At 41.5% G+C, this 15,651-nt stretch overlaps 1 protein-coding gene across 1 annotated transcript in view; it reads right to left on the bottom strand.

Moving 5' to 3' along the window:
* LOC119426976 (G patch domain-containing protein 2-like) overlaps window positions 1–15,436 on the bottom strand; it is a 24,516-nt gene extending 9,080 nt beyond the window's left edge. The window contains exons 1-8 of the mRNA XM_037694549.1: window positions 15,426–15,436; window positions 13,620–14,249; window positions 7,510–7,571; window positions 6,854–7,012; window positions 5,652–5,731; window positions 5,490–5,554; window positions 5,376–5,415; window positions 5,195–5,280 (exon numbers count right to left, since the gene is read on the bottom strand). Of these exons, the coding sequence (XP_037550477.1) occupies window positions 5,195–5,280; window positions 5,376–5,415; window positions 5,490–5,554; window positions 5,652–5,731; window positions 6,854–7,012; window positions 7,510–7,571; window positions 13,620–14,245 (1,118 nt within the window). The 5' untranslated portion in view covers window positions 14,246–14,249; window positions 15,426–15,436. The remainder of the gene's footprint in view (window positions 1–5,194; window positions 5,281–5,375; window positions 5,416–5,489; window positions 5,555–5,651; window positions 5,732–6,853; window positions 7,013–7,509; window positions 7,572–13,619; window positions 14,250–15,425) is intronic.
* Between the last annotated feature and the right edge of the window lie 215 nt (window positions 15,437–15,651).

Here is a 15,651-nt window from a genome sequence, read left to right as displayed (position 1 = left end):
ATATATATATATATATATATATATATATATATATATACACACACACACACACACATATATAAGGCATTTTAAACCCTTCCCACACTCTTGCAATATTCTAAACAATGTTTCTAAATGCTCTAAAAGAGCACAGAATGTCATGATTTCAGCTCCCTGCCTCCGGTTGCTCAGGAAAAAAACTAATGTTTGAATAACAGACCAATAAATTGGGCTAAATTGTGTATGTCTTTTACCTAAGCAGATTTTATTTGTGGAATGGGGAAAAAAAAAACTTGTAACATAACTCTAAACATAAAATCTCCTCCAGACGAAATCTCCTCGTTAACCATTCATCTCAGACAGACAGCCACATAAAGCTCACAGCTCTAACGGACACATGCTCCAGCAAGGCCCCGTCAGGACAGCCTTTTAACTGGCAGCCTGTTCCATGACCTCAACGCCCATAAATCACATGACGGGGGTGCAGGCGATGGGTGTTGAGAGCTGCTCAGGGCGCGCTTTGAGCCAAGTCCCTATGTTGTATAATCAATAGATATAAAAATAAATGGCCTGACCGTTATTCTCTCCCTGCTACCTTTCTCTAATAAAATCCCAGTAATGCATATTTCATTTACTTTTATACTTATTGATTACCTGTACTCCAGTTAGTAAATCAGGCGCCTATCGATCCCTCAATCGTACCTCTGTCGGACAGCACATAACCAGCCATTTGCGCCCCTGATAAAGAGCTCAGACATTAAACTCCCCACAGTAAATCTTTGCAAACTAACTTTTTAATTCCAAAATCGATCCACATTTAAACGTAGCGTTATTTCACAGGGCACGCCTGCGGCATTAAAAGTAATGCTGTGATGCATTTGGTTTTAATGCATGGAGGTCCATCCCCCTGTCTCTTTTTCTCGCTGCATCAAGGCCAAGACGTGCAGTGGTCTCACTGCAGCCTGGAGGGAAAAAGGCCCTTTTGCTGCTGCAGAACGCTGGGAGACTGTAGAGCCATCAGGAGCCCACTGAGGCACTCAGCACAATGCAAATCAAACATGAGAATACTATCAGCTGGCTCATTAACCAAGGAAAAACACAACCATTCATCTCAGAGCGGAAACCAAAAGCTTTTTATCAGCGTCCAACCTGTCCGCCATATAAAACCATAAGCAGTGGTTAAAAAAAAAGAAAAAAAAAGCACAGAACTTATTATTTAACATCTGTTACTTCATCAGTTTTACAAAGCTTGACAGATGTTTTGGCTTAAATTTACAGAAACTGTGATGATAAAAAACAAAGTTTGACTTTAAGCAGTGAAGGTGGCCAACAACTAAATACTACCAAAGGCACAAGGACACTGAGGAAGTGTCCAAGATGGATTTTTCAGGTCATATGAGACACTTTTAAATGCAATGAAGTCCCTCTGGGTGCTGAATAAAACAGCACTGACACAGGGTCAATTGTAATTTTGGCTCTCGCAACCAAAAGCAAATATATCAATTAGGAATAATAAATCAAAAGAGGAGTGAGAGGCCACAGATACAAAATGACCATCTATTTTCATTAGGCCACACGGTGCTTCAGGTGTGAGCAGGATCTCAAGATTAATATAGGTATTCAAATGAATCAGAAAGGATTAGGGTCTCCTGGGAACATAATCAATAACTCCAAATCAATAATCAATAGGCCACTCACACCAATATACTAACTGCTGACACTGTGATCTCACAATTAAAATGAAAACTGAGGAAGGGAGTGGTGTAAGACTATGATTTATCTCATGGTGCAAGTGTTATTTAAAAACAAACAGGTCAATAGATAAAAGCTGCTGCTGCACGGCTCAGGTTGGAGGCGGCTATGCATTCTAAGGTGGTCCCCCCCCCCACTCCCCCCGGGTGACAAATCCCACAAAGAATGGAGCTTCAGAAACAAGAATGAGTCAAAACCAAAAGATGACAGTGAAACATGTGAATTATTTTATTGTTGTCAATATATCATTATTATTGTAATGAAGGCCTAGCACTCCTTAAAGGAATGCATATCACCTTTGCAGCCTTTCATGCCAAAGCTTTAGACTAACATCATTTTTTTAAGACGTGTTTAGCCAATTTGGTGAAATTTTGAAAATAGCACCAACCCCTTGGATTACATCTTGTGAATTACGCTCAGCTACTACCACACCCAATTTTAGCTCGACATCTATAAAATTCACTGACTTATCCTTTTGATTTAGACTAAGGTAGAGCTGTCATTTCTAACCCGGGCCCGAAGCCCAGCCCCACCCGACCCGAATTCGGGGCGAGCCGTGATAATGTGCTGATTGTGTCAGCGGATCAGCTGCAATCCTATTATATTGCAACATGGCTTGCCAAACATTCACCAGCCACACGCGGCCATTTCACCGCAAGCTGACTGGCCTTGAAAGAAGTCAAATAAAGTTCAGTTAAGCTTCAGATGGGACTGTACTGCCAGGAAGCGATCCATCGCCCAAATGGACGTTCATGCAGCCGCTGCACTCAGCGGACGCGCGCAGCCGATGACCCAAACCGGTGAGATTCCAAAGCAAACATGTCAGAGCAGGGTCCATGTCTGAATAATGCAGAATGCAGGCAGAAGCAGGGATTTAATGCGCTTTGACGGCCATGAAAGGACAAATAGCCCCCTCAGCTCGCGTGTCTGTCGACCGTTAATAACTATATAAGCAGTCAAAGCTTAATTAAAACTGTCGGGGGGGGGGGGGGGGGGGGTGTCAGGTTCAGACTTGAAATTACTGTTAATTCGTCGGGTCGGGTGGGGTTCGGAAATGATGGCTATGGGCTGAGGCCGGGTCGGATCAGATATTTTGGCCTCGAATGCAACTCTAGGCTAAGTTCAGCTAGCTGTGGTGGCCATCTTGAATCAGACTGACTGTCATTCAGTTGTCGATGTACATCCAAACAACACTTTCAGACCAACAATTTTCAGTCAGGTCATCTGGACAGTTTCTTTTTGTTGCTGAAACATTTCACCTTCTATCCAGAAGGCTTCATCAGTCAAGGAAACACTCAACACAAAACTGATTCTTCCCCCAAACTGCTTACTCCAAAGTGGAACAAACCAGTTTTGTTTGTGATAAGATGGTGTCACACTTTCAGACAGTTACATGAACATCCGTTTGATGATTTATGAGATATGAACCATGAGTCAAGACATTATTAACCTTTTGCCTTAGCGGCAGGCGATAATGAGCGGGCATGAGCTTTCATATTTTACAATAAACTTGCGCAACATTTCTGCTTGTTTAGGTGAACTCGGGTGACCCAAGAAGGTTGCAGTAGTGCAGAACCGAGTCATAAACACCAGGCAGACATATCACTGGAGCAGCTCGGGAAGATAGATTCAGCTCGTGCAGTCCGACTGAAAACATCAGAAGCCCGTCTCCCCCCCCCCCCCCCCCCCCCACCCCACTCATTCATTTGCGAGTATGATTTATACTTTTTGAAGTGAAGGGTCTTGAATCCCACTTTAAAGGAATTAAGAGATCTCCCCTGAGTCTGTCATTCAAATGAGAGCATGGCAGGGATATGAGGGCTTTTTAATAGAAGAAATTAGTATTCACAATGCCTTAAACGAGAATGTGAAGGAACCTTTCAGGTGGAGAAGAAAGGGCCAGTTTAGAAAAGAAAGCCCTAAGAAGTCGGGGGGCTTTTCATAGCAGTCGTGTTTTTGCCCCTCATCAAGAAGAGCTGGAGCGCTCTGTGAGACGACCCAAGAGAGAGGGAGGGAAAGGCGCACGCATGTGTGTGTATGTGAGAAACAAAAATGAAGAATGCATCATAAATAGGCAGCGAGGACACAACACAATGAGTCCCACAGTCTGGAAGCCTAGAGGGCCACTCAGCTTCTCAACAGTCCCCCCACCCGCACACCCCATGCAGATCCAACTGTTCGAGGGATGACTGGAAGCAACGTGATGCTTTGACAAAACATAGTTCGGCTTTTTCAAATGTTCCTGTGCCGTTCCAGATATCTCAGAATTTAAATCAGCATTAAGTCAACACCGTATTTTTTTGTATATCGGGGGACGCTGACCTTGAAAACTAGTAAGTTGAGCTAAATTTGAGTTACTTACTCGTACTTTAAATCAAGAGTAGCATAAATGGAGTGTTTTATTTAGTATGTGCATGAGCAATATTTTCGCATCTTAATGCAGTTTAAACAAGGCATGGATTTGGTCAGACAAATCATAAAATCCTACACTATCTGACGACTGAATGACTTTTAGATCTGTCAGTTCAACCTAATTGCTGATTCAGTTTTTACATTTTTGCTTTATTTTTATTTTTCACAATCTGTTTCTGCATACATTGTGCTATTCTTTAGCCATTCCTACATCAATCTGTTCGGCTCATTTTGGAGATGGGTGCTGTGATTTGCTTCTTGTAATTCTTATGCTTTTCAAAATAGTGTAAAATATTATCCGCAAAGAAAAATAGAGATTTATTCATTTTCTTCAAAAACACTCTTCTCCTTGAAATCTGCTTCAGCACTTTTGCTCTATTTTTACCTTATGCTACGTTTAGCTTTTAGCTAGCATTCTGCTACTTTTAACTTTCAGCTCCAGTTCTGCTACTTTAGCCATCATTCTGTTATGTTTAAGCAGTCATTTGCTAATTTTAGCTTTAAACTATCATTCTGCTATGTTTAGCTAGCTTTTAGCTTCTTTTTGTTTCTAGCTAGCCTTTTAGCTGGCTTTTTGATACTTTTAGCTTTTACTTAGCTTTGCTACTATTAAATTTTAGCTAATATTTTTGCTAATTTTGGCTAGCATTTTCACATACTTAGCTATATTTTTAATCATTATCTTTTAGCTAACCTTTGGTTGCATTGAGCTTTTAGAGTCTTTAGCTTTTTAACAACTCAGTTTCAGCTTCTTCAGCAAAGTTTCAGCAAAGTCATTCAGCACTGCATCCACACTGTTGTATTCCACAGAAAATGCAATTTCTTAAGAGGTAAATGAAATACAAAATGTATTTGAAAAAATATATAACTTTTTTAATATAATATAGTACATGGACAAAAAAGTAAAACTTTCAAGATAATAACAGAAACAAGATAAGTAATATATTAATTGAAGACCTCCCTCTTGTGTGAAATAATTTTTTTTGGACATGCACTCATTCACACAAACAAGACTGATATTTAGCTAACAAACAACAATAACTATCGGTACCTGTTCCTGAAGATTGAGGAGGAACACCTGAGATGGGAGCTCTCTGACATTGCATCAGCAGGACAAACTGGGCACAGAGGGTTTAACTGGAAATTTAAAGTGCCAATAACATTCATATTTTAATACCGTTATCATCAAAGTGAAGATTGAGAGGAATCAAATTAGCTCTGTCATAGTTCACCTGGTTTCTGTCTTGTTTTCCAACAGGTGGCAGCCAAAAGCTAAAAGGAGACAATCAAAATATGATGTAAACAAACTTTTACCTAATTTTGATTTAAATATGAGCGTCTCTTACTTTCTCTGGCGCTGATCTTGGGAGAAGTGCCTCAGTCTTTCTACAAGCAGTGGCATGTTGGTGCTCTGTTCGGCACAGATACACAGTTAGAAACAACACACAGATGGAGTAACATTTTAAATAACTTCAGCAGCGACAAAGACAACTCAAGTTTTGTTAAACCTTCTTGGGAAGTCGTCTCCTGTCCCTCCTCAAGCAGCAGGCGGCTGAGCAAAGCAGACGATCAGGATGGGCGTGATACCCTGCAACAGGTGAAAAATCATAAACTTCATCTCGTGCTACCAGATGAGCAGAAAATATTAAACTTTATTAAAGGAAAAAAAAAAAAGATAATGTTGATGAATTTTAGTGCTGCAGTCTACTGACTTGCAATGACAAAAAAAAACAGAATCAATTGGTCAAGTTTTAAAAACAAGTCTAGCTCTAAACACACAAAAAAACACAATCAAGAGTAAAATATTATAAAAACAGAAAATGTACTCATTTTATTTTTATACAATAATAATGAAAAGCTACTGATAATGCTATTTTTGTGGCTAAAGTTATGTTTCATCTTAAAATTAACAAAGAGAAAGATTGATCATATGTAATGCCATCTAGTGGTATAAATAGCTAATTGCAACAAACTGAACAAAGAACCTCAAACAAAAGCTGTTCTTTCGGCTGCTTCCTTCTGTAGAGGTCGCCACAGCGAGAAAACATGAAAGATTTGGCAATTGTTTTATAACGGATGCTCTTCCTGACCCAACATGGGCTTGAACTTGCAGCTTCAGGATTAAGATTGCTGCACTGACCAAACCTCAAACAAAAGTGTAGCAAAAAAAAAGAAGCTAATTTAAGTTTGACCCTCTCCTTGTTTCTGAAATGACAATAAGTAACATGACAGAGAGGCGAGGTAAACAATCTGCGGTGTCTTTGGTTCTAAACAGCTTACTTTAAGTTACTGAAAAGACCATTTTGCACAACAAAAATATAATTTTGATTATTGTATTTTGTTTTGACCAGGCTATCACCTAAAGTTTTACATTCTGAATGTTTAAAACTGTAGAAGTTCTGTTAGAAACATTGTTTCAGTGCCTGCATGTGACAACAAAACAAGGCAAACTGATTGGAGCCATATAAACCATGATGGCAATAACAAAAACGCAATCTTTAACTAAGAATTTGCCCACCATCTTCATCAATATCTACAATTCAAAAAAACTATTTCCTCTGAGTTTACATTTAAAGATATATCTTCCACGTTAGTTAACCTTGTACAAGGAAAATATACAAAATAAAAATTAGAGGTGGGAACTTTTAAGCTCGTGCCTCAAACTGACTCAGCTCTACCGTTTACATAAAGAATAAGAGGATCTCCACACCTCTGACAGAACAGCGTGCGGGCTGCAGGAAGTTGGGCCGAGTGTGTCTCTTCTCAAGTGAAAGCGAGCTGTCAGGGTCCCAGTTGGGCAGGAGACCAGTCACCGCCTTCCCAACTCCACAGTCCCCTTCAAAGAACCAGTCACTCTGCTCATCATCACCTGCACACATGGGACAGCTGTTGAACGCCCAAAGCTAAAAAGTGGAAGTTTGAACTCAATGGGTGAGTTAGAAGCTGCAAAACGTGCATGATGCTGCATAAGTTGTTTAATCAACAATGTTCCCAGCTTTTTAAGTCTGCTTCTTGCACCAGATAACACCAGTTTAGTCCCCCAGAGGCAGTGAGCTCCTCTCAGACCTGTCACTCAGCAAAGTGCTCACAGGAACCGTGCCTCTCACAGTCAAGGTGTAGTGACAACTGTTAAATCAGAGGCCGCCTGGCCCCACCACAGCTAATGAGATTAGCAAAGGCTTCGGCGCTCATTAACACGACATGACAACGTCTTATTAGAGTCGCCTGGGTGCCCAGGAACTGGCCCATTGTAGCAAAACCTCCCTCTGCAGGTCCTGCATTCCCTCAGACTTTTGACAATTTCTGGACATCTGCAAAAAACTGAAACTCCAATCAACTTTTTACTGTTTTATTTTTTATATATACCTTGCCTTCCTTCATCATTGGTGAACAGACCAGGGTCACTGCTGCAGGTGCTGCTGCTTTCCCTACAAAGAAAAGAAAAACATTTCCTAATGACCAGTTTCTTTATCATCAGTGACATATCAGGTTGGAGAACTCGGCTTCGATTCGTCATCTCAAGCTTGATGTTGAGGTCAGACAATGTTACAGCATCTGAGAGGTGAACAATGTAAATCAAAACATTTACATGCCCCCGGTTTAAAACGAAACATTTGATGGTAAAAGTAATGGCTTGGAGCTGGAGGTCGACATAAATGGAAACGACAGAAAAAGACGGAGCGCGGTGTGTTCTCCCTCGCCGCGATGGCAAACACAAAGGCATCAGGAGGGGCTCTGATCGAAGCCACTGAGTGACATGAACAATCTAATTGAATATCCTCCGCTGTCAGCTCCAATCTAATCTGGCCTGCGTTGTGGAAGATGACAGCAGAGAGGAGCGCGGTCCCATGTCTGCTCCTCCCTCTGGGTCCCTCTCGCAGACGTGCCGCCGCTTCCTCACAACAACTGGCTGACATCTGCTGTGTGGGCTGCCACCGCTCACCGTCCTAACCGCTGCCGGTCCCCTCCACACCCTCAGGCGAACCCCGGTTCACTCCCTCCTCGCCCTCTGTAGACCCTCACTGAGGGTTTCTCACCTCAGCTACCTCTAAGAAGTTCATGGTAAACAAAAATAGATTTTAACATATTTTTTAAAAATACTTTAACTCACTGTGAAAGTACATCACACTGCAAGATTTTAGGGATTTCTAAACTTTTTTTCTTCATATGACTGTAAGAACTCGTCGGTGTTGCAGTTTGCTTCCTGTTTATCATCTCTGACCTTGCTGGTAGGAGAAAGCTGGAGGGTCAGATATGCGCTGATACGGAGCTTTGCCATATTGCCGAGGAATGACGCCAGGATCAAGAAAACCTCTATCCAGGCCGCATGTCTAACCTACAACCAGATGGTCCCGAATCAACTCCCCGAACATCCGCAAGAAGCAGATGTGAGAGAGGAGCAGGACTCTCCGGGGAATCTCGAAGATGTCTGGCCATGGACCGTCCCCTCCACCCCCATCCCACCTCTTCAACTCTGTCTCTCCTGACTGATTCCTCAGCAGCAACACACCTCTGGACACATCTGCTGGCATCTGGACACGCACCGCACTTTAGCATCAGCAAAGCTGCAATTTCCACCTCCAACCTGGAGGTGGGAAACAATCATCTGCAAGCTTTCCTCTTGATTTTTAAATGAAATCTTGTTTTCAGTTTATTAAAGCGACAAAGTCTGAAAGAGAATCGCTTGTATTAAGAATTAATTAGACATTCATTAAGTATTTATCTGTATTAAAGGTGTAATGTGATTTTGCTTGGAGCAGATAGGGCCAACGTGAGGCTGTTTCCATTAAATGCTGCCTAATTAATGCTGTGCACAGCTGACGTGCCCATTCTTCATGAGATGAAACGCTTCTTTCTTGAGCTGTGACCTTTGCCAAGGAAAGTTGATACATTTGGAGCAACTTCGCCTTTAACTTACTGTATGCAAGAACAAAACCTCACAAATAATCCAGTCAAAAAAGGGATTTTCTACTAGGGATTAGACACTATAATTAGAATAAATAGTGCACTGTATGTCCAAGTGAAACAAAAGCAAGGGCAAAACTTCAGTGGTTAGGGATGAACTGAACTCCCCTCATGGCCTTATTGTCTCTACACAAGCCAAGGAGGTGAAGCAAAACAGTATCCAAATGAGCACTAATCATTAGGAAATAATCCTTAGCTCCTGGGAGAGGCAGAGCAGTTTGCACAGAGATTACAGGCGAGCCGCCATGTATTGAGCCTTGGCTCATTTTGCAGAAGACTAAAGAAGAGGAGAATTGGAGGGATGGGGGCAAAGTGCTGATAGCAGTGGATCTGTGGGCTCTTCAAACAAGCCACCCCAACCCAAATCTATGCCCTCTTTTATTGGCGACTGATTATAAGGTTATCCCACCCTCCCTGAGCTGCGGTAATTGGATTAGTCTCAGAGATTTATGAAAATTACCTCCTCGAAAACTCCTCGTAGAGTTCTCGAAATCCAAAGTGCAGCACAGCGGCGCTGAGAGTGGCTTTTGTTTTGTCCGAGAGCATCAACAGAAGCGGCGCGCAGCTGGAGACGGAGGCTGAGCCCCGGAAAGCGACGACCCCACAGGTTAGGCCTGCTTGCTGGGCCAGCCTGAGTGCCAGGTGGCCTCGCTGCCAGCAGGCAGGGCTGGGTCTAATCAAGGATGTGGAGCCCAAATGGAGGTTCCAACATCTGCTCTCCTTGCGCCCGGGTGGCTGAAGGCAAAGCGCAGAAGGGGAGTGACCTTGAGGAGAGGCACATTTTAACAGTTTAAATACTCCATTTTAAAAGAATCAAAATCCAAGTGTCAAAAAGACATTCCAACGATGACATCTGTGTCTGACATGAAATAAACCACGCCGTCTAGAAGTCTAAATGTTGCTGTTGTAACGCTGTCAACTCCTCATCACTCCTGCCGTTTGTTAATATACTTTGCCTCCACCAAGACTTAACCGTTAGCTTGTTCAGCCTTCAGTACAGAGTGGCAGTCTACTGAGCAGCAATCAGGAGCGTTGAGGTTGTGTAAGTGAGAAATGATTGACAGCGTTCCGAGGTGCTCCCATTTATTTCTTCTCCAGAGCTGTTTTCTGTCAGAGCGGCTATTGATTTTTCCATAAAGTAAGAAAACAAATACCGTTTAGGGGCTAGAGAGGTCATCGCAAATTAAACTAGAAGATGTAAAGCCTTCTTCTCTTCTATTACAGGTCACTCCTAATATATCGCACATGCTTTACATGATCAAATTATAATGAGGTCAGTAAACAAAACTTTGTGTCATAATTCCAATACTGTACATGTATTATAAAAAACAAAAGCTTTCCAGGTTTTATTTAGAATGGGTTTCACAAAACCAGAGCATTTAGCTGTAAATAAAATAGTTTTGTGTCATCGCTGAACTTTCTTTTCCACCTGACAAGATCAGATAAAACAGCTGTAAATGTAACATTTTACAGGAGGGGGAATTTACACTTTTTTGTCAGGTGTTGCAGTGTGAAAAGTTTTGAAGAGTTGGAAGAAAATCCCAACGCTAAAAACCAGACGCGTCTGTCTGATGCACGTGACCTTTTATCTGTCAGATAAAGAGTCATGCTGCTCGGATCAATAGGTGTGGGAGTAACTTTGGAAATTAATTGTCAATCAGTCTTATTATTGGATCAACCAGAGATTTAAATTAAAATTGTGCCATGAAAAAAGTTTTTTATCAACTCTAGGCAGTAAAGTAAGAAAGTGGACAGTGGACCATCCTAGTGGTTATGAGTGAACGATGCAAAACCATCATCTGTGATGGCCAGTGGTACGTCTTCAGGACCAGCAAGGCCTTCACTGCTGGCCTCAACACCATCAGAATCACTAACTTATCTTTTAATATATCTTTTTCTATTAATTAATATTTATTATATTATATGTAATATGTATTGTTATTCCAGTTTATTATGTAAAGCGGTGGCGCAGGAGTTAGAGAAGGCGAGCCTGTGATCAGAAGGTCGCGGTTCAAATCCCGCTGACAGTAACATCAAAATACGGGTGAGAAAGGTGAAGCGCCCACACCGGCCTCCACCCTCATTTGCCCCACTCTGAGCCCTTGAGCAAGGCACTTAACACAGTTAACAGTAAAAGAAAACAGTGAATTGTGTTTCTTGCTTTAGTAATGTCATTCTTGCCTGTCTGTGATTATAGCGTGTTTCTGAATATTATTGATGCTTTTGATATCTGTCCTAATGATGATAATAAGAGGTGGATGCATTCAGGTAAGACACCACTAAAGGCCTAGTAACAGACGAGGCTCACCACTGGTGATGGTGGCATGGGTGACTTGTCTTTGCAGGAAGTCATACACTGGAATACAGGACAATATTTTTCCTTGGATATCTGTGAGGGGTTGTATTCAGTGTTTTATTTAATTATTTTTATAGCCTACCATTTCAACCAGCATGTCTCTACAGACAGTAAACAGGAAATTATACTGCCCCACCACCTTGTATACAGCTGTTCTTTTAGCTACTACTTTCTGCAGGGGTCACCACAACAAACGATTGCACATGAAAGACTTAATTGTTTTATGAGCCTTCCTGACCCAACCTGGGCTCGAACCTGCAGCCTCAGAATAATGAGACTGCGGCACTGTCCGCTGAGCTACTGCGGTGATCTGTTTTTATTCAGAGTATGTTTTAGGGATGACAGTCAGCTACTAGTACGCCAATCTTTACCTTCATATTTATAAAACCAACTGAGCTACAGTCTTTAGGTTGTAGACGTACCTTCAGTGATTACTTTCAGAGCGTTTCTTTAAAATCTGCACAGATATCTTGCTAAAACACAGACAGGCTGATGATCACCTGCTTTTTAAAGTGGCATGCAACAATTAAAGTTTAGATGTAATTAAAAATATTTGTGTCAAACTATATTTTACATACATCTCTCAATTTTATTTCTACTTTGTGCATATTTTATATACAGTAAGTTGAAGTTTGGTAGCTTCAACACTGACAGATGACTTCCTTTTTTCTGTTTGTTAAATAAAAGTTCAAACTGTTTCATTCGACAAGACTCCGGTAGGATTTTCTTTGTAATTTACATGTAAAACATTAAAACCATGCAGCAGTTTGTTCTAATGAAGTTTTATCAAGTGCTTTAGTTTTCCATTACCTTACAGACTGTTTATTGTATCGATTGTTTCACTGTAATAATATATTGTCCCTCTCTGTTGTAAGTTAAATCCACATTTAGGTTTGCCAAATGAAATTCGCACAGGAGGTGCAGCCTGGGACCGTGGGAGAGGCCGAGCTTTAATTACCCAGCCAAAGACAGGCATATATTTCAAAACAAATCAATACCTCGCCAAGTCACTTATTTATTTGTGACAATAGTTCTCAAAAGGAAATAATGAGCTCTCAGATGCCTGCAGGCAGAGCTATCAAGGATTCTCTCCCTGATGATCTTTTCAGATATAAAGAGATGAGAATCAAGAGCCTGTCATTAATTTTTAATGTCAAATCAACACTTTAAAATGGACAGGCATGACTTTTTGGGTCTAAAGGATATGCTGATAATTGACAAGTGGCTTGAAGATAGACAGAAACGATTACTTTAAAAGTTAAAAGTTGCCTAACTGCTTTTAAGGGCAACAAAGACTTTTGGATTGTAGAGCAACTTTAATCTGACTGAAAGGATTAGCATTTGGCTGTTGCACAAATGTAAATTAATTTAAGGGTTTTGTAAAGTAAAACTGCTGATTTTTTTTTTTCCACAATAAATGTATGTACCGTACGTGCTGCCGTACACGACGCAACGCCGTATAAGTCGCATCTATTATGCGTCACCGCTGACGCGTTGCGTTTGTTTTGCGTCACCACTGACAGCCCGGAAACGTGGGACGGTGTTGTGCCAAAAAACGATTGGATGCCAAATGGCAGCCGCTGGAGCGTGAACGGGAGTAGTTTAATAAAAATTTTTACAAGATTAACACTTAAAAACAGTTATTTGTTTGCTTGACATTATAGTAAAGGTGTGTCTCAGTTGAACTTTTCCTTAATAAGTGCACTTTAACGGTCAAATCAGCTGCATTTCATCTGGGCGGTGCGGCAAAATGAAGCTGATTTGACGTTTTCTCCAGGAGTTCTGGAGTGAGACGAAGGTGGCTTGGTATGGCAAGCCAAGTTTCTCATTAAGACACTTTTACCTATTAATGAGACACTTGGCTTGCCATATTAGTCGAGCGCCCTCTAGTGGTCGAAAATGGTAGTGTCCAATATTTTTCATGTCAGAATGAATGAAATCATCAGATCTCAGTCAAAAATTTGCATATAAATACGGGGGAAAAAACAAATACGTCGCTTCTCTGTATAAGTCGCAGTGTATGTTAATCTATGCAAAAAGCCGCAACTTATACAGCGAAAATTACGGTAAACATACTGAATGTTTGCACAAACTTCAGCCAGTAGTTTGTTTTAAAAATGATGAAAGAGTTGGGCTTAATTTTGTCAAATATTACCCATCAGACATGTTTTCATCTGGACCATCTCTGTGTTCTTCTGCCATCTTCCTCTTCCAGCGCTCCTTTCCCATCAGTCTGCCTCTGTCGGACTCTGCTCCCATCCAGCCGCTCAAACATGGCACCGGAGAAAAACGAGGCCTTTTTTTGCCATTTTCCCTCACGTGCAGATTTGGCTGAAACCTGACCTTCACATCTGAGGTCATCCGCTTGAGCTTCCTGCGCCTCCTGAGCGGTCGTCCTGGATTATTGTCAGTGAAGGAGTCAGACTCTAGCCAGGAGGGTTGCCTTGAACTGACCGGGCTTCTAACAACACAAGACCAGCGGTCAGTTGTGTCATCAGAGTCGCTGTTGTTGGCCAAAGATGTTTTGAGAGTGGAGGGCAAGTTCTTTCTGTATTCTTTAGCCTCATCCATGCTGGACTCTGAGGCCTCCACCCAGCATCGTCTGCGAGCCATGGGATAGAGCGAGGACTCGTGGAAGCGCTTGCGGCCTCTGCGCCTTCGGATCTGCCGTCGTTGCTGCAGAGGACTTGGGATCATCCCCCCCCACAGCTCCTCGAGCTTACTCTGCTCTGAGGCCTGCTCCAATGCAGAGACCAGGTCCTGCACCAGCTCGTCCATCATGGTGCTGGAAACCATAAGAAAACGACTTTTACTCCATCAGTAGTATAAATCTAGTAGTTTTACATTTAATACAGAATGTTTAATCACTGCTGATATGGCTCTTCTCGTGAAAACTGGGTTTACAATAAAAAGACACAATATTCTTCTTTGTTTTTTCCTCAATAAATAAACAGCAACTTATTTATCGCTGGTTATCTGTTTTTCTCTAACATTTAATGGGAAAACAAACACATAAATCAATTTTTTCTACTATCAGAGCTCTTGAAATGCCATATACACCATCCAGTGCATTTTGTATTTCTGGTTTGATTAAATCAACAAGAACATTTTTGCACAGAACTTTACTCAAGAGCTGCAGCTTTACGACTGCTGATATGATTAATAGGCTTGATTTTTTTATGCATACTTGTTTCTATTTCACTAATCACCAAATTAAACTACAAAAAATGCATTATATTAAAGATTATAAATCATTGCGTTATGATAAACGGTAGCTCCCGTGTTTGCTCTTTAAGCATGGCATGGTCTGACCTCAGAATGAATTTGTTGGGGCTTTCCTGTTTAAGCTAGATGAGGCATGAAGAGTTTATTCAATACTGACACAGGTCAAATCAACAGAATCTGAAGTGGTATTTAGTGTTTTTCATATCATCTTATGATTCTCAATCATCTTAACCCATTGAAAACATGTGGACCAAGAGCAAAAACATGATAAAGTGTAAAGGATAAATGTCACTCCACGTGTTTGTCCACATTTGCACATGTGTAGCCTTTAGGAAAAAAAAATGTTAGTTCTCATTTCAGTTCAGCAGTGTTGAACTGCTGAAGCTCGCGCACACAGGAGGAGCTGTCTCCACTGATTTCAATTAGAGCAGAAAAACAGCGCGTGAGTTTCATCAGCAGCTATATTATTATTATTATTATTATTATTAAAATGGTTCGGTTGTTCTCACGAAGACAGCGGCTGCAGCATCACTGCAGCAGAACAAAAGCAGAGGCAGGAGGCTGGAGCTGCATCATGTTGCATAACAGCTCACATGTGCACGCTCAGCTCCGTCACCAGCAGCGAAACAAGCCGTTCAGGAGCGTTTAACCCCCTCACACGGACACATTTTGCGCGTGAACTATGTACTGTAAAGTATAGAATAACAGGCAGAGCCCACGGTGTCTGAGCACTCACCAGTCGCTGCTTGTCTTGTTTTGTTTTCTGCACGCAGCAGCTGGGACAACAGACGCGCCTTCCGCCCTGCAGAGCAGCCAATCAGGTGGCTCCGCCTCGCCGTGACGTCATTCCAAAACAGCCTGCCGAACTAGCTGATAAAGGAGACAGCATGCAACCTGCCAAGCAGCAGATAAAAAACATAACCTTGTTAATATATATATATATATATATATATATATATATA

Source organism: Nematolebias whitei, chromosome 21, assembly GCF_014905685.2.
Source record: "Nematolebias whitei isolate Nwh7 chromosome 21, NemWhi1, whole genome shotgun sequence".
Lineage (NCBI taxonomy): Eukaryota > Metazoa > Chordata > Actinopteri > Cyprinodontiformes > Rivulidae > Nematolebias > Nematolebias whitei.
Note: the sequence above shows the minus strand (reverse complement) of the source record. Positions and strands in the feature narration are given on the sequence as shown.